The sequence below is a fragment of the Agelaius tricolor genome, unplaced genomic scaffold, assembly GCF_023055355.1.
Source record: "Agelaius tricolor isolate 1412-34295 unplaced genomic scaffold, bAgeTri1.0.p SCAF_16, whole genome shotgun sequence".
In the NCBI taxonomy this organism is placed as follows: Eukaryota; Metazoa; Chordata; class Aves; order Passeriformes; family Icteridae; genus Agelaius; species Agelaius tricolor.
In genome coordinates this window covers 9747481-9772230 of record NW_027269276.1, presented here as the reverse complement: position 1 = coordinate 9772230, position 24750 = coordinate 9747481, and the positions used below count along the sequence as shown (strand labels likewise).

General features: G+C 44.6%; 1 protein-coding gene across 3 annotated transcripts in view; it reads right to left on the bottom strand.

The window, feature by feature from the left end:
- The window catches only part of HOMER2 (homer scaffold protein 2), a 60327-nt gene extending 35801 nt beyond the window's left edge, over window positions 1–24526 (bottom strand). Inside the window, exons 1-2 of one of the 3 annotated variants that reach the window (XM_071441413.1) lie at window positions 24253–24526; window positions 1859–2015 (exon numbers count right to left, since the gene is read on the bottom strand). In XM_071441413.1, coding sequence (XP_071297514.1) covers window positions 1859–2015; window positions 24253–24344 — 249 coding nt within the window. In that variant the 5' untranslated portion in view covers window positions 24345–24526. The remainder of the gene's footprint in view (window positions 1–1858; window positions 2016–24252) is intronic. The other 2 variants (XM_071441414.1, XM_071441415.1) reach the window with 2 other exon arrangements.
- Window positions 24527–24750: the final 224 nt, after the last annotated feature.

The window sequence follows — 24750 nt, the reverse complement described above, 5'->3', positions numbered from 1 at the left end:
TCCATCTGGTATTTGCCAACACACAGAAGACTATTCTAATGAGATATACAGAAAGCAGGACACCATCATCTGAAGCTGTCTATATTCTTCCTTACAGTTCTACCCAGTTTCATTTCTGCCTGGAAAAGTAGGTCAAAACACTAAACAATAGTTTGTTTGAAGGGAAAAATGCAACTTTTAACTTCTTTTGGCATAAACACCAGTTTTTTTTCCCCCAATTAGCACTCTTAAAATGGACAGGCAGGGTCACAGGACTCTCCAGAGGTGAGCATGAAGGAAACATCTATTCTTGACCTGCTCCTTAACCAGCAAAGATTCAATACAAGAGGAATAATTCATGTGGCCAGCAATTGATTCTTGCTTGGGAAGCCCCAGGGGAGAATTCTAATCATGGCAAGCTCACCTTCTTCTGGGACACATTAAAACAGGGGACAGGGGGTGAATGTTCCTTCTGAGTGTCTCCTGAGCAGGTGGCAAAGCAAAGCTTGGGTGCCCAGCTTGTTCTCTGCACACCCTTTGCAGTTCTGGGCAGGACCTCTGGCTGTGGCCATACGCTGCCCCTGCAGCTCCCCCACCACACACAGTAATTACTCTGTTTTCATTAATTGGTCTTAATGCATGCATGCACAGCGACAAATCAAGCCAGCCACTGCTGTGAGTGCAGCAGCTTTGGCTTGGAAATTGCACTTGCCAGGGCTTGTAAAGCCACCAGCCCACCAGCAGAAGCAAATCTGGGGGGCTCAGCTTCCCCCAGCAGGTGCCAGGGGCTGTGTGTGCCTGCTGCAAACTGCAGCATTCCTGGGAATGAACTCATTGGCACAAACAGCTTCCTGATGGGGAGATATTGATGCTGTACTGGTGTCAATGAAACATTACCATCAATTAAAGCAGGCAGTATGGCAGATTTATAAGCCAATATGTAACCAAATATAGCACAGGAGATGTCTGGAAAAACAAGTATGTGAAATAGGCATGACAAATAGAAAAGCTTTATTAAGGGATGATTTCTGTGATCTCTATCTCCCAGAACAGTGATATTTTAACATCTTTATCCAAACAGGAACACAGATAAAAAGGCTGTAAACTCATCTTGTTACCCAGAAATGACTGATGATTTGTACATGAGCAAAACGGTTTCATTTCTACCTCTGACTGGGGTCTGCTAGGGGAAAGTTGTCACCCATCAAGTGACTTTGGAGGGACTAATCAGAGGCATAAATGTAGTTTGTAATAAAAACAGTTGTCTGAGCAATCTATTCAGACCAATATTTGGATTCTTACAGCAAATACTTGAGCACACTCTCTGGTAATGCAAAACAAATTAATAAAAAGTGGTTGGGGGAAGAGCCTTCATGCCTAGCTTGTCACCTAAGGCTGATGAACTCCAGTGCCAAAGCTTAAGAATAGTAAGTACTAAATAGTTACTATTTTACTACTAAATTAAGTAGTAAATAGTTCAGCCAGGCAAAAGCAAAAATGCAGCTGACATTTACATTAAAAGCTATAGTCTTCATGCATCTGTCTCCTTGTTTCTTTTAAAAAAGAACATTTTTATCACTAAAAAGGCCTCAGCCTGATATAGGTGGCAGTTTCAGATACCATGCTACTGACTCAATTTGGACACTTAAAAGTTGTCAGCTCACTTATCAGGAAGTCAAACTCATCAGAAACAAAATCAACTAAGCAGGGCAAAATCACTTTTAGGGTGCCCTGTGTTTTTCCAATTATCACTACTAGTCTCCTTGATGGATCATATAAAAAAAGGAGGGTTTATAATATTTAATGAGCCCCAGTTGTGCTCAGGCAGGGCTGACAGTCCCACTCTCTGCACAGACATGCACCAGGTACCAGCTCCTACCTTGGCTCCATCCACACTGATTATCCGATAGCTGTTCCTCGTGCTGTCATAGAAGTAGGAAACAGTTACAGCTTGCTTGCTGGCAGGAACCCAGTTCTTCTTCGTGCTGGGGTCAATTTGGAAGACATGGGCTCTGGTGGTGAAGATGGGCTGTTCTCTGGAATAGGGAGGGACAGCAGAAAGGGATGCGTGAGTGTGCGGAAGGTGCAACGTCCCAGCAGCCCAGCCCTGAGCAGGCACAGTGAAGGCACAAGGCAGAGAGCACCTGGCAATGCCCCAAAAGAAAAGACAGAGCAGTGACACTGCCCAGCTACACTCCAGCCCTGAGCACCTTTCCTTGGCACCACTAAGTGACATTCAGCACCCTAAAGTTACTGCCATAGCCCAAGAAACAACTGGCTGCTTTGTCCCCATGCTAAACGACCTCAGTACCCATCTATTCCTCAAAATACTTATTTTTCCAGGACAGGACATTCACATGCATTCTTTCTTTCTTTCCCCATCCACACATTTTGCCAAAAGCAGCAAGCCCCCACAGCTGGATTTGCCCCTGCTCAAATTCCTGTGAACTGCTACCCACAGCCAGGGCTCCTGTGTGGGTGCACCAAGGACCCCAGTGACATACAGGCATGGTATAATTACTGAAATATTCATCTCTCTCCTCAGAATCCCACTGTTCTGTGGATGTGCATGAAAATTTCATTAGATGCAAACCAGTCAATCAACCTGGGAAGTGAGGGGGGAAAAGAAACAGAACCAAACTCCAGGGTTGATACAGATATTGCCTTTCAGCTCTCAGTGGGTGATGGAGCACCCCAGCACCCTGTTCCCAAACCCCAGCCTTCCTCAGATGCTCCTTCTCCTCAAGAAGACTGTGCACACAATGGAGGGGTTTTATTTTACCTTCAATGTGTGACCAAGCAAATCACACAGAAAAGCAGAGGACTCAGGACCGAAAGAACCACATGTGATACACACAAAATCATCTAGGTTAAAGATCAGAATTATGCCTTTCTTAAATGCCATAAAACTAAATTCACCACCAACCATACCCTTAATCCAAGTTTAGCAGTAGAAGTGAACTGCAAAGCAAACTCTGAGTTGTTATATGCATTTTCATGCTTTTGGTTTTTGAAAGCTCCATTATATAATGTTTTATATTAGGTGTACCACTCAATATGTTCTTGTCCCATACAAAATATTACATCATGGATAGGTAATTGACAGAATGACTACAGGATCCAAAAACAATGGTACTACAATGGAGCTACCATCCAGAAATTTAAATTAAAATCAAGGGGAGTAAATTGGCAAATAACAAACAAATGAAGTGATTTAAGAGTACAATTATCTCAGGAAAGATGGGGTGAACTTGCAAAGCCCAGCAAGGCCTCAGGAGGAAGAAAATGAATGAGTGGTTTCTTCTTGCAAGACTTACACAAAGTTCTACATTTTTCCAGGGGCTTGCAGGTTTCTGGACAGACAGCTGTGCTGAACCATGTAAAATACTTACTCAAAATAAATTGAAATGACAATGGGACTGTCATATTACAGCTGTCAAAGAGTAGCATTTGCTTCAGTTCTCCCTTATCAGTAACTTGCTGAAGCCAGCTCTCATTTCACAGGCCAATATCGATGCCATCCTCAGCTGGGTGGAAAGAAGGGGCAGGTTTCCTTAACATTTTAAATACTTTCCTTATCCATTACACAGGATTAGCATTGTAACACCTCCAGAGGCCATAGAGTTTGTCTGTAATAACAAATTCAAGGAGGGGAAGTTTCCCCCAAGCTGTTTACTCTCTTTAAAAATGTACACTCCTTAAGTGAAAAATAATTTTGGAAATGTTTTCGCCTTTAAAAAGTTCTATATTTTCAGTTGACTCTACTAAAACCAAGGTAGTACAACCCAATATTGTACTGTAAACATTAGGAATTTTCCTCCATAAAAGCCTATTCCACAAACAACTTTAATTCTGTTACATTATCTTAACTACACCAGAAAACCCAGTTAAAACTATGCCTGGCTGCTCTGCAGCAGGGGCAGTAAGCATATAAAGTAAATCTGGAGACAATAAAAGTAGAAAAGGCAAAGGCCCCACAATTATCTATCTATTTGTTCAGGAATCTTGATTGAAGCTGCTGCTGTTGAAGCAGGAGCTGTACACATCCATCCAAGTGGATAAATCGATGGATAGTAAAGCTCAGGGCTGCAAATATCCATCTTTCCACTCATTCTTTCATTTAGTAAAGGCAAACCTGTTTTTAATCCTATGATTATCAACAACAGAAAAGCCCTGCATTTGTCTTTCTGTGTCACAGTGATAGCATGCTAGCTGATAAATTATTAAAAAATAAGAAAATGCAATGTGCAAACCTAAACATCTTAAATCATTTGAGGTAGCTGATCTTTAGCTGGGGCTCAGATTTGGAAGGGCCAGCTGGATGCTCCACATGCCTCTGGTCTTCCTGCCCTAGGTGGCTCTACAGGTCAGCAAAGCCCCCAGACTGATTTCTGACTCCCTGCAGAAGAGAAAGCACCCCCAGAACACAACCTCCTGGATTTCCTGGTGCTGCCTTATAATAATTAAAAAAGAAGAAGCATTTCTGTGGCTTGGTGTGCCTGCTGCAGTTCTGTGCCCCAAGGAGCCCAAAGAGCCCAGGATTCAGCTGGTGCCACCACGTTCCCACACCACAGCAGGATGGCAAAGCCACTAAACTTCAGACACAGCTCTAGCACAAGGGATACACCCACTGCATCCCAAACCCCTCTGACCACTGAGGCACACAGAGGCAACTGTGAAACGGTGGCACTCAATTTTCAAGTGAAATGCAAAATTAGGTACTTTTAAAACCCTTCACCATGGCCCTACAAAGCTCCAAATTGAGAATGATTATTCTTACTCACTTGTAACTTTTCTACGTTCAAGAAAGCACTTTACTGGTAGAGGAATGACTTCATTTCCCAGGGTTCCTTTCCTTTTCATTTCATCAGAGGTTTATCAGCTTTTATGATAAACTAAGAGCAATGCTAACCTGAGACTGCAGAGCACATTGTGCCTGGTGTGAGCCCTGGGAGCTGCTCCTTCTGTGTGCTGCCAGCTTGCCTGGGGAGCAGCAGCACTGCCAGCCGGGCTTGGACCCTCACATGAAGGCAAAGAGAATTTATGAATATTTAAAATCTCATGAATTTTAACCAAAGTTGTTAATGATTGATTAAATACTCTTTAAAAAAAACCCAACTGTTTAAAAATCAATTTGACAGTAATATCCAGTGCTCAGAGTAAAGCTGCTTGAAAAGTCGAACAGGAAAAGTAGAAAATCACACCTAATAATTCTTTATCTGGTAATATAATTTAAGACAGAAAATGCTTTTTCATTATTAAATCTGGCAAGCACGTTTTATAAATATAATTGCAAATTTCAAGTCATGGTTTAACACATTTTAGCCGACCTTTAATTTCTGTCCTTGCTTCAAAAGAGCAAAATCTCAAGTAAAAAACCACTCTCCTCTAATGTCATTAACCTTTTCCAAAGAATTTAAAAAGCAAGCCACAAGATTCTCGAGCTAACTAAGTGCTTCACAGCTGTGTTAGATACAGTATCACTTTCTGGTTAATATACAACCATGCCAAATTTCACAAGTGTGTGACTAGCTGCAAGCCATGTGTTTTGTATTACTCTTCCTAATCAACAGCAATGAGCTCTCACTTAGGAAAAGTTCAAATTATTTAATTCAAATTTCCTTGTTTATCACTTGAATCATGAGCACAACCAGTGATTTAAATCACTTCAGCTGTAAAGAGTCCTTGCTGATGGCAGCCAGCATCCTCTGGGCTGTGGGACGCTGGTGGCCCAGGGAGCTGTGACACAGCGAGCTCCAGCTGGGTGGCACCTGGGATCCTGGATCCAGCTCCTGACCAGTGAACACTTCTGTGCCACAGCAATCCTTTCTGCTAGTAAATAAAACAAATAAAACTCATGTGGGTGCCTGTGGGATCAGCATCCAGACACGTTCAAATGCACCAAGTGCCCAGTGCACATCAGCTGGATGCACTGGCCATGAAGTAACTGGGACAAAATAATCTCTGTAGGATCTGGAACATCAAGTATATTTGTGACAGGAGCTCTGGTACTCCACTGGAGGCAAAACCACTAATTACACATTTTTAAAAACTTTCACTAGCAGATCACTTAACATTTCCTTAACTTAATCCTTAGATAAGAATTTCTAGTTTACAGCACAGGATTATTTGTGCTGTCTCCACACTAACTGTAGACAACTTTGCATTAACTGTCTAATTGCAATAAAAATATTTTTTTAAAGCACATGTCTCATATATCTGCCATTTGGTGGGGGATGCACATGCCTGCAGAGATTTTGGAACGTGGTGCTTCCTGCTACAGCCCAGCATCATGCACACGTTGAGTTTATCATACCTGACAGTGCCAGCAGATCTGCAGTGATTTGCTGTAACAAGTATTAGATAATGAGGATCTCTCAAGAAAAAAGAGTAGATGCAAATGCAAAATCCTACTTTGTGACATATCCCCCATCACTGGTCACAATACAAAAATCTGTATTTGCTAAACACAACACGACAAAATTGGTCCCAATAGTTATTTGGATTGAACATTGCTACTACTGCCTGTACTGAAAATAATTAATCCTCTATGTACATGTATTGTAGTTTGCAGTGCCATTTGTATTTATTCAGATCATGGATGGAGATTTTTCTCCTATTTGAAATACTCATTTTGATGAAAGTCCAGGCAAGTTATGATGCCTAAAAATTACCTATGAAAATAGTTTATCTACCTGTAACTCTACTCACTTGTATATACATGCACACCTGAAACTTTGAAAAACAACCAGCCCCTCTCCCCAAAACACCAAAATCAAAAAAAGGCAGGGCTGTGATGAAGACAGAGCTGCTGTGGGGAGAAGTTGCAGTTCATGGTGTCACACACAGCAATTAGCACAGTGGCTGCAGTTTATACACAATATTAATCTTTGCTCCAAGCAAAAATTAGAGTTCATTATCCTCCAACCTGTTACCTCTAGGCATTCAACACTTGTGCCATCTTGGATCAAATCTTTTCAGAAAAAAAGAACCACACAAATGGTTCTTAAATCATTTGCAAATCATTCTTAATGATGACCAAGGATGAAGTTAAAGGACCCCTTCTGACCTCACTGCACACACTCCAGTCAAGACAAGCATCCCCCTGTGCTACAAACCGAGCAAATTCAGCTGTCCCAGCCCAGTGCCTGAGATCCTGGCACCTCAACACCCATCAGTGCCAGCACAGTGGCCTGGGCCCACTCAGCATGGGCAGCACACAGAGCTGGGGAGAGGCAGACACTAAATCTGTGCCATTCTGGGATGTGGCAGCAGCAGACTGGCATTAGGAGAGCAGGCAGTTCATTCCCTTCCCAAATGCCATATGCCAATGAATCCAGGTCACTCAGATCCCATCAGCTGCCACAGGCAGGCTCTGGTGCTAGCTGCCAGGACACACAACCAGCACAGCAATGAGAGCCTGCTGCAACTTGCAAGGGTGCAAAACTCAGCATGAGGAGAGCAGGTGGGTAATGGCTCCATTTTACACCTGAGGAAACAGCCTTGGAGAGCGAGATGGCATCCCAGGATAACAGAGCCACCAGCAAGCCTGGAATAGAATTCATCACCTCCCCTCCTCTCTGCAGCTCTGCTCTCACTGTCATTGCAGGGTAGTTTTATACCACATCTACCCAGGGCAGTTTTTGGCTGTGTGAATTCAAAAGGCTAAATCAACAGCTGAATATTCAGCACTCAACAAAAAAGAATAATAGTCTGTCCAGAGCAGAGAGAAGCTCTCAGAGCATTGACAGCTGCTCCTCCACACTGTGCAGGAAGGTGGGATGGGTGCCTGCAAAGCACCAGCCTGCAGCTCCCACTGCTCCTGCAGGGCAAACAATCCTTCCCCCTCACACTTATTTCCACAGCAAAAATGACTTGTAAGGATGGAGACATAACCCTGAGCAGTGCAGGGCTGAGAGAGGGGGAGGATTTACTATCAGTTGTAAAAGGGAGTGGCAGAACTGGCCTGGAGTGATGGGCTGGGCTAGCAATGGGCAATTGCACCCAGGTTTTGCTGCTCTTTACTCTGTATAAAAAAACCCAAAAATTATGCAGGCACCTCTAAAAGTGCCATTGTCAGTACCAGCCAGTTAAGCCCTGTGCTCCCAGGTGGAATTCCCTCCCAAGGTGGTGGAAGGTACAGGGAATGACTTCTGGAAAACCCTGGCTGCTGAAACAAAAATTACACTGCCCCTAAAAGAGATAGAATGAGAAAAAAACAGCTGTTTTAAAAATAAAATTTACTCAAAGTCCTTCCTTTCAGTCTTGAAATTCCTATTTTACAGGCAGACCAAGCTCCTCATGATGTGGTTGAAGTGCTGAATCTGGCAGCAGTGTTAATCAAGAGCAAGGTCATGCAACTCATTCAAATATCCAGTCATGATTCTCTTGTGCCCACTTGATATTAAATTTGATATCAACTCACCTGCAGAAATATATGAAATTTGTGCAAAAAATCCATCTTTTTAGCTCCCCTCATTTACAGGCATTATTATTTCAACAGAATATAATTAGCAAAAGTGCTTCTTGCATTTTTAGGGAACATAATAGTTCCAGTTACTTAGGCAAAAAAAAAATTAGAATAAAAGTAGCTAGCTAAAGAACTGTCTGTTAAAAGCACAGACATCAATTAAACTCATTTTTGATTTGCAGCTCAGTAAATCCAAAAAGAACAAATCTTCAGGAAAAAAGCTCTCGGCATGAAAATCATTGTAACTTCTGTGAGGTCTCACAACACCACTGCACCTTTACCAAGCCAATATCCAAATTAAAAGGCTTATCTTGGGCACTGAGGAAGCTCACGCTTTATTTTGGGATCATCTCCAGAGGTCTATTAACCTTTCAAGACACTGTGAATAAACTCTCATACACAAGTGACAGAAACTGAGAGGACCCTGATCTAACCCTCCATAGGTAAGGTTACTTATTGGAAAAAACCAAGTTGAGGCACATGTGTATGAAACTGGTGGTGTAACTGATCATTTCAGAGGTTTTTTTTCTAAGAAGACATTTAAAGGGGATCCATAAATCTGCATCTCAGTAATGTTACCCCCCTCCCTTTTGCAAAGGTGTGAATTCAAACTCTGCAAATAGGAAAAAATACTTGTACTGTGTACAGCCAGCACCTCTCCCACCCTCGTGACAATGAAGCTGGATCAGCACATGAACAGCCCCCCAAGGCCATCCCATTGCTCTGGATTGGTTAAAAATTACATCCTCTGCATTCACCCCAGCTCCAGTGGAGTTAATGCTTTCAGCACAGCCTCCTCTGCAGCACAATGCTGGCATTGTAATATTTCAGGGAGAAATGCCATTGTAAATTGCAAGTGCAAACCCTGGAGTGGAGAGAGCAGGTCTCAGGAGCAGGAGCACGTTCCCTCCCTTCCCTGCAGTCTCCACCCTGGCACAGGCCAAGGGCACAAGGGGATGGCCCAGATGCTATCCCAGCTCTGGATCATGGCATGCCTGCATGGACCAAGGTCTACCCCGTGCAGCTGGCCTTGGGAAGGAATTTATTTTGCCTTTATAAACAAGCAGAAAATTCCTTCAATGCAGTAGTGGAATCTTGATTACCACTTTTAATACTTTGTACTTCTGCATGGCAGAGGGCTCAGGGTACTTTGAGGTTGTATGGGCTATTTCATGTCTATTTACAAAATGAAGAGAGCAAATGTCAGAGGATATATGATCAAAACACACCCTACCTACAAACAGAAGACTGGAGTGAGACCATGTGTGTGCATGTAAAACCCACTGACACCACCAGGGCAGCATCTTTATGACTTTTTTCTCCTCCCATGCTATAGGAATTTGCATGGCTGATGAGGATATCTTCACACAAAGCAATCTGGAAAGCTGATTTCAATCAGTGGCGTAATCAAAGCCTCGGTATTGCAAAATAATATGATTAAACACTCCATTATTTCAAACAGCACAGCACTAAGCAAATCCTTGGAGGGGAGTGCTTTTGTGCACTAATCCATGCATGTAATTATTGATATGCTTTCCCATGCCCTATTCAAATGCTCTCCCCTGAGGCTTTTCTTCCACTTACACTAGGGGAGAAAAAAAAAAGCCAATCAGTTCAGTTTAAAGAACAAGTTGTATAACTCTTTTTGATCTGCTGCCTGAAGGATCAAATAAGGAATTCTACCAGCTGTAAGGTCAGAAGCAAACGATAGGGCTCTGCTTGCCCTGGTGGCCACCACCACGTGGCAGCAGCAGGGGCAGGACAGGGCTGTGCCCTGTGCTGGGACACGCTGCCACCCTGGGCTGGCAACACCCTCAGCTCTGAGCACTGCAAGGAAAAGGGTGCCAACAGATGGCTTAATGCAAGGCTGCACGGCTTTAATGGAACTTAAGGATGTAAAAATTAAAAGCAATTAAAGGCTAAGCAATTTGCTCTGTGAGGGATTAGAAGGATGCAAAGCAATGCCCACACTGGGTTTTCAGTGCAGGTGTTGACTTGCCTGTGCTGAGAACACCAGGCTGGCAACAGCACTGCCACGTTAAAATGGGTTTGATCTTACCAGCCTCCTTCTAGAGCAGATCATGCAAAAGACAGAAAATCACCAAATGCGGTCAAGAGCACCAAAGCCAGTATATTAAAAACAGGAAAGAGAGGTTCCAGTGCAAGCACAGCCCCTGTGCTCACAGAGAACCCAGAGCAAAGTGCTGGGCACAAAGAGGCACAGCTAGAGCCAGCCCCAGTCCCCACTCAGTGCAGCTTACATCAGACAACCTGAAAAGAAGCAGATTCCCAGTTTCTGGTGATTTTAATAGACTAACAGAATTATTAAAAGCAGGCAGAGTGCTTTGGCTGCTGCTTGCACACAGGCAGGAGCTCTTTCAGCAACTGGGGGACACAGCTCCTGGAACTGTGGATTTCCTAGCAGCCAATAAGGGAACAGAATGACACATTTCTTCTGCTGCAAGTTAAAAATACAAAGGAAATTTCAAACATTTAGAAGCTAACATTATTCACTTTGATCTTTAAAAATATAACACCATCTGTAGCCGTCAGATTTACAGTACAGATCTCAGATATGTACATTATTTGTTGGTATAAAAAACCTGTCAGCAGCCCCGGTGCAAAAGTGAGGATCCTCTGGCAATCTCCTGAGTTTCAGAGAGAACTACTAACCTGAAAAACTCAACCATCAGGTTATTCATGGGCAACACAGGATCTACAAAACCAAAAAAACACCACTTCCCTTGCCACAAACCCCACTAAACTAAATCCCTGCAACCTGCTTGCACTGCAAAGTGCAATATATTTGCAAATATATATTTGCAGGTGGTATTGGGGGGAACTTACCCCAGACCTTCCTGAACCTCAACAGCCACCTATTTCTGATCCCTATAGACCTGTTCCCTGGCACTCCTGATTTCTGCATGTCAATGCCTCCAACCTTGTAGGCTATGCAAAGGTTATACAAAATGTGAGGTATGAAAGGATTTAATTTCAAGTATCAGCATTTTTCATGCTATGCAGGTCCCACAACTACAGTTAAAAAGCAAATACGACAAAAAATTGTATTTTCCTGTCAGCAGAGTCTCAAAAATTAGTGTGGGCTGGCTGAAAATTTGTAGAATAAACAAAACATAGCACACATGCCTTTTATAAACTTATTATGCAAGATGATTTTGGGTAATATGCAAAACCAAATAAAACATTCAAATTATTTTCTTGATATGCATTAGCTATTCCAAATTTAACCCCGGTTTTAAGGAGGTGACAGTCCTGAGGGGCCAGGCTAGGACACAGGCCAGGGGAGAGATTGGCAAGAGCAGTCAAAAGTCAGAACTCTTTAAATGTCAGATCATTAATAGTTTTAAAACCAAAAGGCCTTGACCTTTTAAAAAAATATATTCACTCTGCTGAAAAACTCTCTTCTTGCTTTCTGAAGTCAAACAAGAAACCCTGGAAATTAATTCTTACCTGTATAATGCTAATGATGACTTTTCTCATGTTTGTAGTATTCAGCTTTTTGTGCCTCAGAAATTAATACAACAGGAGAGGACATAACATTTTTTATTGCCTGTGATATACTCTGTCCTGCTGGTATTTTTGATTGAAAGACTGCACTTAAATCTGGCTTTGCCTTATGAAATTAAGGTCTACTAGACATTAAAAAATCCAATTAGTGCTACAAAAATTAAGGCATACCATTTCCTCAGTCTCATTTTTACTAATATAGACTTTTTCCCTTTCTGTCAAGGGTGAAGGACACAGCTGAATGATGGGATTTTTTCCATCTCATTTATATATTGATGTAATAAGGGCAGACAGGTAGGGCTAGGCAAGTGCTGATTCTGTCAGCAGCCCAAGTTGCCAGGACTGTGAATATTGTCACTTATAGATTGATAAATGGACTACATAGACTAATTGTATTCCAGCGTCTCTGGACAGATGGCAAATCTTACAGCCATATGGTGATTATTTCCACTGAGCTGAAAGTATATTAACACTTACCAAATGTTTAAAATGATGAGATGATCTAAAATAATTTTTCTGTGAACGTGGATAAAAACAAAGGGCCGGCAGGGCGGGCAGGCTGGGGCTGGGCTCCCTCCCAGGGCTCCAGGGGATATTGATGGAGCTGGCTGTGTGCTGGCCCAGGGCTCTGGGAGCACAGGGTGCTCATTCAGCTGCTCTGCATGGCCCCTGATCATGCCACTCTCTGCCAGCACTGAGACATGCACTCTCCCTTTTCCTGGTACTTCTCATTCCTTCTCTTCCCTCTGGCTGAAAAGATACTGAAGTTTTTGTCCCACTTTTAAAGGTAGCCATATAGCCAGCCCTGCCCCCTGAAAATCCAGTGGAGGACTACTCAAACCCTGATCACAGATCTCTGGAGCAGGACTGACTCAGCAATGGGCACCTGCAGCCCAAAAAGCCAACCATGTTCTGGGTCATCCCAAGGACAGGTCACAGGAGGTGATTCTGCCCCTCTCCCTGTTCCTGTGAGACCCACCTGGTCTGGGTCTCTCAGTGTAAGGATGTGAAGCTGTTGGAGTGAGTCCAAAGGAGGACACACAGATGATGAGAGGGATGGAGCACCTCTCAACTGGAGACAGGTTGGAAGAGTTCAGTTTTCAGCCTTTCAGTACCTAAAGGGCTGCAAAAGAGCTGGAGAAGGATTTTTTACAAGGACATGTAGTGAAAGAATGAGGGGGAAACAAGGCTTTAAACAGAAAGAGGACAAGTTTAGATTGGATAGGGAGAAATTCTTCCCTGTGAGGATGGTGAGGCACTGGCACAGGTTGCCCAGAGAGGTTGTGGCTGCCCCACCCCTGAAAGTGTTCAAGGCCAGGCTGGATGGGGCTTTGAGCAACCTTGTCTAGTGGAAGGTTAGATGGGAAGGTTAGAACTAGATGATCTTTCAAGCACCTTCCAACCCAAACCATTCTGTGATTATACATGCACTAAATGCATTTTGCTATCCCCATGTGTGCTCCCAAAAGAGAAATCAACCAGGAGGGGACAGAACCACGCCCCAGCAATGCTGTGAAACAAACCAAAGCAGCTGAACAGTGACCAGAGGCTCACCCTGCTCACTGCCAACCATTTTCCATAGCAAAGTTCTGCAGTGCTGCCTCAGTGGCTCAGCGTGTTCCCAGCTGCCCATGGAACACACCAGGCTGCTACACATCCCTTTTATGAGCTATAAATCCACCCTTCAGAACAATGGGAGAATACACACAGGAGACCTGATCCTCTTCTGCTCTGAGTTACTGCTTATTTATACCAAACAAATGCGAGCAAATTCAGCTCAAATTCTCCACAGATGTTTTTGCTGGAATAATAAACCCATATCACACAAATTAAATGATTTTTTTGCTTTGCTTCCAGAACAAAATTCTGAACATTTGTTTGTTTTAAAATAGGATTGAAAATAATGTTTTGTGTTCTGCAGTAATTTGTTTTGCATGCACTTTCATGATAGGAAAGTCCTTGCTAGTGGAAACAGCCATCTCCCTTGCTGGGGGTAAAAAAAGTTCAGGTATCAGTTTTCCCTATTTGCCATAAGTAAAATACAGCAAGTCAAGAGCTGGAAACTGCACTCTTCACAGTCCCTGTGATCTAAAATTAATGCCTGGTGTTGGTATGCAGAATGGATCAAGTACTTGCTCACCCACTGAGGACAAGGTGCCAACTGGTGAGAAATTCTTACTATGCTTTTCACACATTCACACTTTAGCACCCGAAGTATTAAACCGACTTCATTTTTAAGGCCTCTTTCGCAGGTCTCACTAAACACAGGTTCTTTAAGAAAGCTTTACTACCCCTGAAGGCAGCAAAAGAATGTATCAGTTGCCCATTTCCCCCTAGACAACGCAGACCAGCCCTGTGTTTTTCCATGTGCCTCCCTGCCAGCACTGACCCGGGTCTGGAGCTGCTGCCACCCTGGGCTCCAGCCAGGCTGTGCCCCAGGCAGCAGCTCCAACCTCACTACAGGGCAAGGAGAAGTGCCAAAAAGGAGATGGGAAAAGAAAAGAAAGAGGGAAAAACTAACTTTACTCCAAGGTGCAAAGTCTGGACCACCTGTCTAACTCACAGAAATCAGCTGTTCTTTAGTGGAATAACAGCACTGGACTATCCCAAATCATTCTCAGCAGTTGTGTGTCTGTTTTATCTTCTGGCCAATAATTCAGAGGTCATCCTGCAAAGCAGCTGATCAGCATAAACTCTTTCCAGTACAACCTCGTGTCTCACTTGTGCTAATTTAACAGTTATTGGGAAGGGTGCTGGAGATCACTGCAATATTACTTTGGTATTTCATAAGAGAAGCTGTACAGAGTTGCACAATATTGCTCTCCCTCCAAAGGACAAGGATGCCAATTCATAAGGCAGGGAGGAAAGACCAAGCAGGGAATGCAAAGTGGATTAGATATTTTGATTCCTTTCCAAACTCTAAGCTTAAAATATAAAAAACTTTGGCAACTTCTCCCCCATAGAATTTGAAATGCTAATTTCTAACTCAATGGAGAAAAGTTCTCGCAAAGATCTGAACAATACCTATGCAGGATTATTACTCTGTGGCTCAAAAATTCATAACAGACCTTCCCTGTGGAGGGAAAAGCAGGTAACCAGAACCACAGGAGAGGTGTTTACCCCAGGCCTGGGTCCAGCTGATGAGGGAAGCTGTCCCTGCAGCTCTCTGCAAAACCACAGGCTCTGCAGAAAAGCCTGGGGAGGAAAAGCAGGGCGAGAGAGATTGCTAGGAGAACCAGGCTGCACACTACCACGTCCTTGAAAGCTGATGCATCTCCCATAATGTGCAATTTTGAAGGTCTCAGAAAACACATGTTCAGAACCTTCTGTCTGGGGAAAGCCTTGGAGGATCACATGGAAACTTTAAAGACATTATTTGTCCTTTGGAGCTCTCAAAGGACAAAGTGGAATTTCTCATTGTGCACAAATACCCATTTTCCTGCTCCAAAGCACACGGGAAGGTGAAAGAGGCACAGAGGGGAAAGAAAAGTTTCCCAGGGAATCATAGACGCAGACACACTTCTGCATCTGCCTGGGAGATGAGCAGCTTCCCATCTATTCCAAATAACTCCTAAACCAACAATTCCCTCACTGGAGCGTGGGATCTGGTCCTTGTTCACAGCTATTGTGTTTCACTGTAACTGAGATTACAGACTCGAGCTTTCAACTCCATCCCCTTGAATTTGGGTGGGTGTAGTGAAGTGACAGATCCCTGTTCTCAGTCAAGCCAATTTCTGTTCTTCTTTAAAAGGACCATAAACCAAATTAGATGGGGTTTTATGAATGAGCATTTTTAGAAGACACTAAATACAAGTTGAGAAGAACACCTCTATAAACAACAGGCAACAGAAAATTATCTATCTCCTGTAATGGACTATGCAAGTGACAAACAGCTGTCAAACATAAAATAATAATGAAAAGAGAGAGTTCTCATTCACCTGTGTGCTGTAAAGTTTTAGGCAACTAAATCTCCGTCATTATTTCATAAAAGAATAAATTTGTCCCTATCACAGCTGGAGGAGGGGGGATTATTATGACAATCACTGAATTTAAAATGAACTGAGTACAAAGATACTTTTATCTCCTCCTTGTACACCCACGGGCAGGAGTTGTGCCCTTCTGTACACTGTGCCCCTGAGCACTGCCCACTTTCTGTCCTGGCTGGGCAGAAACCTCCTGGCAAGTTAGGGAGGAGTGTTTCAGCTTTGGAGTTTTTTAATCGGGGGTTTGCACCACATGAGGGTGTAAGAAGTAAGGACTTTACCTGGAAGGGCTTAGGTACATCCTATGTACAGACCACACAAGATACAGACTCAACACAAATAATATTAAGAGAGGAAAAAACAAAGGGAAAAAAGGGAACTGCAGATATACTGTGTTAGTGTTCAAGGGAGTGGGTGAAGTGGCTAGACCTCCTCCTTTGTATAAATGTGCAAGGAGATTAAACTGACCACCTAGTGGCTCTCAAGTTATGAAGTCCCACTTCCATGTCAGGACAAGCTACAGAGTGGAAGAATAATCCAAACTGACAGCTCTGGGGGAAAGTTAAGCTAATGGGGACTGACGACATCACCTTCAGGACTGGCATCACATCATCCTGCATGCCAGAAACTGCTCCATCCCAAAAGGTAGGATCCTAGAAGGGCCATTGCCATCAGCTCTGCAAGCCAAATCTGACACTTGGAGGCATGGAACAAGTTTTAAATCTGAAATTCATCAAACAAGCTCATCTATGTGATTTGTAGGACTTGGGGTGGTTGGGTGGCACAGGGACAGCTATGCTGCTGCCATCTTTGCACCAGCGTCTGAGCTACCCACCAGAACAGAGCCCATCTTTAGACACCCCCATCTGTGAAATAACTGATAAAAAGGTGTCAGACTCTCCCCACATGTCCCACGCATCCTCCAAGCAGCCCTGAGTGCTGGCTGGGGACATTCTGCACTTCTCCTCTCAAAGAACTTCTCCCTCTTTTATCAAATGCTCTTATTAAACATTTTCAATATCACAAATGTATGTTCCCACAAACAACTACAGAGACACATTTCAGATGTGTGCCACAGATTCATAGTGGGAAGCTGCAGTACAAAAGCCTGATAAAACCAGGGAATGAAACAAAGGCAACAATAAAGTGTTGCTGTTCCAGATTACAGAGCAACTCACCAACAGCAGAGAACTTGAGTCAGTCATTGCAACTCAATTAAAATGATGGGAGACTGCACCTTGAAGTACTGCCTTTCAAAAGGAAAAGCTTTGAGTACTCCCCAGCTCTGGCTACACTGTCCTTCTTCCTGGGATGAAACAATAAGTAATTGAACACTAAAAATAAAATGCTCACACCTCCACATATAAAATTAAGATTTCCCTTCAGAGCCAAGCAAGATTAAAATTTTGTTCTTTTTTTCCCCCCAAGAAATACAATGGTTCCATATCTGAGGAGAATCTACTGCAAAGCATTAAGTAAACAACAAGTATTTATTCAGTAAGCACTCATACAGCACCATTTCACAGTTCCACATGGAAGGAGCCTCAGTACAAGCAGAAGCAGCTTTAGGAAAAAAATATTTTACAAGCTGGCTACGCATTTTTTAATGTATTCCACAGAGGCCTTTGCTGTCTTCCTGCACTGAGGTACTAAACATTGCCTGATAAGAATGCAGTTGCAGGATTATTATTATTATTATTATAATGAAAATGCTAATGGGGAACAACACTGGCAGCTCTGGAGGGCTCTCCCAGGCCTCTTGATGCATAGGCAGAAAAGTGCAACTTCTACAGAAATTTTCTTTCCGACTTGCAGAAGGGTTTGAGTTTCTAAATCCTGTAGGCTGCAGTGAAACTTCCAGATGGAAAGGAAACAGTTTGTCCCTTCAGGAATTCTTACAATCTTGCATTTTGATAAGCCACGTCAAACAAATAAAATCAGATCAGTGCATGGAGGAGGCAGGAAAGAAGGACGCGGTGCCTCTGAAGGGAACAGGTCTGCACAGCAAGCAGCACTCATGCTGCTCACACCTCCATCACCCTCCTTTCCTCATTCCCCTGTCTCAAATCTGCACGCTCTTGCTCCATGACAAAGCCCCTGTTGTTTTGCAGCTAGAGCTCTTGCTAGCCCTCATACTGAAGCCCACAAATCCAGCACACCTACACAGCAGAGGCTCCTGCTCCCCTGTGAGTCATTAGGCAGCCTGTCCCACTTGCTGATGTCAGCCAGCAACATCCCTCCCTTCTAAACAAATCCTGAAACGCCTCGAGCATCCATTCTTTAAAAATATTATCTTCATTTTCATCCTGACCCCGGTGGCAAAATTACCATTAGGAAGCAATTGCCAGTGATGCAGAGGGTCCAAGAGCTGCCACGTCAATGAGGAGCGAGCAGCAGCTCCTGGTGTCACACATGAGCTCAGCACCGAGCACTGAGCCGGCAGCAGCAGCACATCCCTCTCACAAACAGGCACAGAGCAGCCAGCATGTGTCACCAAAAATACAGTCAAAGATCAACTGCATCATCCAATCTCATCTTGTACATTTTGCATGAGTGTGTATTACACAAGCCCTACTCACACCATGCCCAACCTGTGCTGGGTGCTGCGTGGCCATGGTGCAGCATCAGCCTTCCCAGGTACTAACTGTCTATTCCTGCCTAATTGCTGCTCTTGCCATTAAAAGGGCTTCTTTAATGCTCAAGCTTAAACACTTCCTGTCTTCGTTTGAAGGCAATGCCCTCGTCACATTCTGAGGTTTAAGAACAGGATCATCAGCTATTGACAGTGTACAGTTATCAGAGAAACATACTTAAAATACGTTCCTCTGAGCACATTTTCATCCTAAAGAGCCATGACTAAATCACAGGATAAACAAGTCACACGCTGTCTTTGCAGTGCACAGACTTCAGAAGGTGATGGAGAGCATTCAAGGTGAAAGCAGACAGAGATTTGACCATGTAGCAACCTTGAGGAATGAGGATTTCCCACTCTGCACACACCCTATCACAAAGTCAACAGGAAAACCAACAGCTGATTCAAAAGGCTTACGCCTAAGTCCCTAAGCGTACGTTCATGGGTGAGGCTATTTATCTTAGGCACTGCAATAACAGAGCCAAATGAATGAATAAAACGAATACACAGCACTGCAGAAAATCTAGATTCAAAACCAGGCTGATGCCCTTGCTCTTGGATTCTCAGCAAACTCACTGTCCTCTGCCTGGTTCATGCTGGGAATATGCTTGAACAGTTTGAGACACTCGATCACATCCTGGATCAGTTAAAAAAGTTTCAGTTTAAAGGAACTGAACATCAAATAATTCTTTTTAACATTTAAAAAGTATGTTTTGATTTAAAAAGAATTTGAATTATGCCTTTGTTATCAGGAGACCTACTCACCATTCTCTTTTCAAATAGAAAGAAGGGCTTGAGGGACATGCCAGCTTTGTGGAGAATATTTTATTTATAAGATTTTTCTCAAGTGATAATTAAATTAACAGTGGTAATTAATTAGGTTAGCAGCTGAAAGCAATGTAACTATGATGACTCTTGGTATCAAGTTTTCTTTCTGTCCACTCTTTCTACATGAGCAGATGTCTGAGAAATTTGCAGCAGAACACTCAAACTAGTTATGGTACTGGCAAATTTCTCCTCTCGTAATTTGGTGAATTTATCTGTAGCAGATCTTATAAATTCAGTTTCATGCATGTGTCTGCAGTACTGTGAATCCTCACATAGTTGTGAGAGGTGAAGTCACTTGGACAAAGCACTGTTACAGGTTTGGTCACTCACCTGAATACAGCCACACCAAAACTCAAAACACCCACAAATCATTATGAGGCCCTAGATATTTGGTCCTTTCTTTTCTCTTCCACCCACCCCACCAAGCTCCCTGCCTCTCTAACCTGGCATAAATGAGTTTAACATAAGCAAGGGACTACACACTACTGAGGTCAATGGAGTTTCCTCATCATTTCAGCGAACCCAAATACTGATCCAGAACACAAAGTTCTCTGGAGCTGACTTTTCCACAGATTCTTGTACAGACACTGTATTTGTACACAGACACAGAATTCTCCAAGTCAGAATAACATCCATTTATATCTACCCTGTAAAATGGAAATAGCTATGTCAGGAACCAAGGCTGTGAAGAATCAAGAACCGCCAGCCAGCAGCTTCAAAAACATGAGATGAACAGACTCAGCACATATCAGATCTCAGTCCCTTCCCTTGAACACCAAAACCACCACCAGCTGGACATAATCTGCCCCCCTGAGCTATGCTGAGGACTAAACTGAAGCTGCTGACCTTAAAATCTCAAGAGTCCCTGAGCTCAGAGTACCAACTCAGCTGTGTTCAGGCACACTCCTGTCGCAGCCCTGATTTGAGGGGCCCCAGACTGCAGGGACAGCCAGGTGCCATTCTCTGCCTGCCCCTCCCAGGCTCTCCCCTTCCCTGGCAGACAGATGGCCTGGCCAAACTTTGGAGGGAGCTGGTGAGAGACTCCTGTGGATTTCAGCGGGAGCTGGAGGAAAGCCAAGGTGAATTTCCTCTGCAACAACACCATTCCCTGCCACCGAGCTTCTCAGGCTCAGCTTATCACCATGGTTTCTAAAGGACTGCTGGTACCAGAAAGTGAACACCCTCTAAAATTACTGCCTTCCTGTAACACAAGCTTCATCACACGTTCTCCTCTGTTTATCTCCTTCATTCCTTGCCCTCACATCAGGTTTTGCCTTTTACTCCCCAAATAAAGCCACTTGTTGGCCAATGGACATTGGCACTGCTGGCAGCAGAAGGGAGGAGAGCAAGGCAGGCTTCCCTGAGCTCTTAGATGTCAGTGAATAATAAAAACATCATGTATAGCTGCCCTCAGCAATACAGCCCTAAACATCTTTCTGTGAATATAGCACAGGGGGAACAGAGTTTTGTTCAAGAGACCAATCTCCTTAAAATGAGGTTACTCCATTGCCTGATCCAGGCTTGGAAACTTGCCTTTTCCAAACTTCCTGGGGCTTGGCTCAAAGCTCACCTGGAGAATTATGGATGGATCCCAGCTGCAGGGGACTAAATTACCCCACTAGCCCCAGAGGAAGCAGCAAAAAGAAGACATCTCATGTCAGCCAAAAGAAAGGTGTGCTGTGAGCTAGTTCACCATTAACCTGTATCACACACACGGCTGTACAGCTTTCTGCAATAATTTCTAACACTCGGAGGCCTGGTTGTCATTTTGATATGATTTATAAAACAGAACAAAACCACAATTTTAATGCTAGAGGGCATTTAGATCAGTTGAGTTTTAATCCAACAGATAATATAAATATCAGCTTCAGCAGTGAAGAGATTTACAGGTCTAATCCAAACTGGATACTTGTCACACACCTCATAACAGAAATTATTTGTTATGAATAGATAAGGAAATACATAGATAGTAAAGAAATGAAAATCATAAAAGAATTTAGGCACAGATGAAACAACTATCCAACACCTTTTTAAATCAGCTAATACCAAAACCTCAAGCATCCTTATAACTGTAAATTTAACTTGGGCTGCTGAAACTGAGGTCATAGTGAGCCAGACCACAGCGATAAGATGAGTAGGTACAGCCCACTAACACCAGAGACACTTCCTTGATTGTGTCAGCCCTTGGCTTGCAACAGCAAGAGACAAAGCAGGAGGTATTTTCAGACAGATTTCTACAGCTGGAAATGTGTTACATTGTGGTTTTCAAATAGCTGAAGTTTAAACTTTGAGAGGACTGAGGTAACAGCAGCGATCAGATACGCTGGGTAGAAGAAAGAAGTGATTTGGGAAAAGATCCATTCCCTTTAAAGTAGACAATAGTCCAGTGAGATTCTTAACAGTGGCTTGACCAAAATACAGTGGTTTTCAGTCAGCAGCAACTTTCACATTGACTTTTATGGACACTGGAGCAGATTTTTTTTTTCCGGTGACTTTTTTACAAGGTTGTTTTCATGTTCCTTGTATTACAGGCATTAGGTTTTTCTAAAAACATGTAAATTGTAAAACTTGACACTACCTTGCTGCCTAGTGAGTTGAACTAAACCAACAGTTTAAATAGCTCAGCTCACAGCTAATAAGCAATTTAAATAGCTTTGCTTTGCTAAGCTCAAGTAGCTGTATCAGGTTTCATAGCACGATCAGTCACTGCCAAATCCATAGGCAGCATTTAAATGAATCATTAGCAATGGTCACCCCCAGGAAAAAGAAAAAAAGGAAAGTAAAAGAAAAAATATTTTAAGAGCTAAGAATCAAGTCATGGCCACCATTTCTATGAGTACATCCCCCATATGTGACACCAAAATGTGCCCAGGAAGCAAATCCCACTCAAATGCCTGGGCCAAAATATATTCATCCAAGTAAGAATGACTGAGCTCCATGTTCTGACCACATCCTGCTTGAGTACAGAGGTGCCCATTCCACAAAAGGACAAGCTGGAGCATGCAGAGGTGAAGGATTTGCAGCACAGATGGAACCGGAAGAAAACTGGGAGGCTGCTCCTGTGTCATGTGTGCTCAGCAATGCTATCACAGCTGCAGTAATGCTATCACAAATGTACCTCCAAGTTCTCTGGATCAGAAAGGTCAATGGCAAGATAGTTATGTGAGACACGGAGAAAATGCATATTCCCCAAACACCTTGTCTGAACTCTGTTCAGAGTGCAAGAGAAGGTACAACCCACGCTGGAACCCGGGGAACGAATGACACTGGGAGCTTGAGCTCACGTGCACCAGTGTAAGGCTGAAGTGACTGAGACACACATGAAATCAGGGTACTGAACTGGGCTAGTGAACGTGCCTGCTCCCTTTGCAAGTCTGCATGTTCTGACACTGCATGCAGCAGCACAGGCAGGAGCACAACCAGAGCTCTCAGGAGCCTTTGCAGCCAAAGTCCTTCTCAGCTTGAGCAGCTCCGGAGGCAGAGCAGGACCACACCGAGCCCAGAACTCCACCTGGCTGACAGCAAGGGTGGAGAGCACTGGGACCCTCCACTCATCTCTCCAAGCCACAGCTAAACTGGTCCACCAGTATGGAAACGGTTAAAAATGACAGCAACTAAAACATTTGCCTTTAGAGACACCCAGGCAGAGTGACAGAGACAAGTTTCCGTGGATGGATGTTTCTGATCATCCTGGACTCTGCGGGGCAGTGCTGCTCCAAACAGGTTTCAATACTTCTTCCTCCAACCCCAAGGACAGTTTCTCTTTTATTTTCCAGTGAAACTTTGCATAATTAAGAAGCAGATGAGCCCCTGTAATCCTGAAGAGAAACGTGGGGAGATACTCCGATCCTATTTCTCCCTCTGCCCCTGTACTTGTATTCAGTACTCCTGGGTATCAAATTCGGACACGTGCACGTCATTTTAATTCATTATTTATCCATATAGCCTCGAATTGTACCACTTTGACAACAATTAACAATTCCATAGTGGGAATCTGGACATTTGAAAGCAGCAGAGGAAGCTCAGAAACTGGAGAATGATTCCTTGCCACATGGTGGTGAGGAGAGGCAAGGAAAAGGTGTAAGAGAACATAATAGGATAAAAATAAAGTAAATTAAATGTGTGGGTTTGGAATCCCCCAAGACATTCTGGTCGAGAGGATCTCAAACCTATATATAGTTCAAGCCAAAGGCACAACCTTAACCCTGTTCTCTGATATTTAGTTCACAAATAGCCCTAATGCCAGCATTTGGCTTTTGTCCCCTCATATAAGTTAGAGGCTAACAAAAATGCAGGACTAATTTTTGGTAAGACCAAGCGGAATTCTCCAAGAGGCCACCACACGTGGTCAGAGACTTCTGGCATGTTAAAAAAAATTTAAAAGGGAAAAATATTTACACAAAATAGGGTCCACCTGGCACAATTCAGGCAAGTTTACCGTGTGCCTCCAGCAGCCAGAGCTCTCGCAGAAGCAGCGCGTGAAACATCTGACAATGAACTCGCGGCACATCCCGCAGCTGACCGGGCAGGGACCGGCCCCGGCCCCGCTCCGCCACATCCCGAGCTGCTCCCGCTCCTTCCAGCGGGGATTTCGCCGCCGGTGCTCTGCCTCCGCGGCGTGCCCGCTCCGCCGGCGGCTCCCGAGCGGGCGGCAATGATTAATTACGTTATAAAATGATTAATTACGTTATCAAACGCAGCCGTTCAGGACAGCGCTCCCGGGGCGGCCGCGCTCTCCCCGCTCCGCACCTGCGGCGGGGCCGGGGCGGGAGGCGGCGCCCACGCGGGGCCGGGACGCGGAACCCACGCGGGGCCGGGCCCGGCGGACTCACCCCATGTCTCGGCACCTCTCGGCGGCGGCGGCACCCCCGGGCGGCTCCCCGCGCTCGGCGGCCAGCGGCGGCCGCGTCCCCACTTCGCACATGCGGCCGCCCCGGGCCCGGCTGGCTGCGGCTGCACGGCGGCTGCACGGCGGCGAGAGCCGTCCTGCTCCTCCTCCCGCCGCCTCCCTCCCCCCTTACATAACCTCCCTCCCGGGCGGCGGCGGCACCGAGCAGCTCCCGCGGCTCCCGCCGCCCTGCCAGGCGGCAGCGCGGGGGCGGCGGCCGGGGCGGGGCGGTGGGCGCGCCCCGGGCCCCTCCGCTCCCGCCCCGGGCCCGGCCGCCGGCGGGGGGCGGGATGTGTCCCGGTGGCAGCGCCGGGAGGATCGGGGGTGCGGGGTCTCGTCCTCACGGTGCCCTCGCCGGGGGGCGGCCACCCGCCGAACGGGGACGAGGCGGCGAGAAAACTTCGGGTGAAGTTGTGGGGTGTCCCCACGCGGCCCCGCCCGC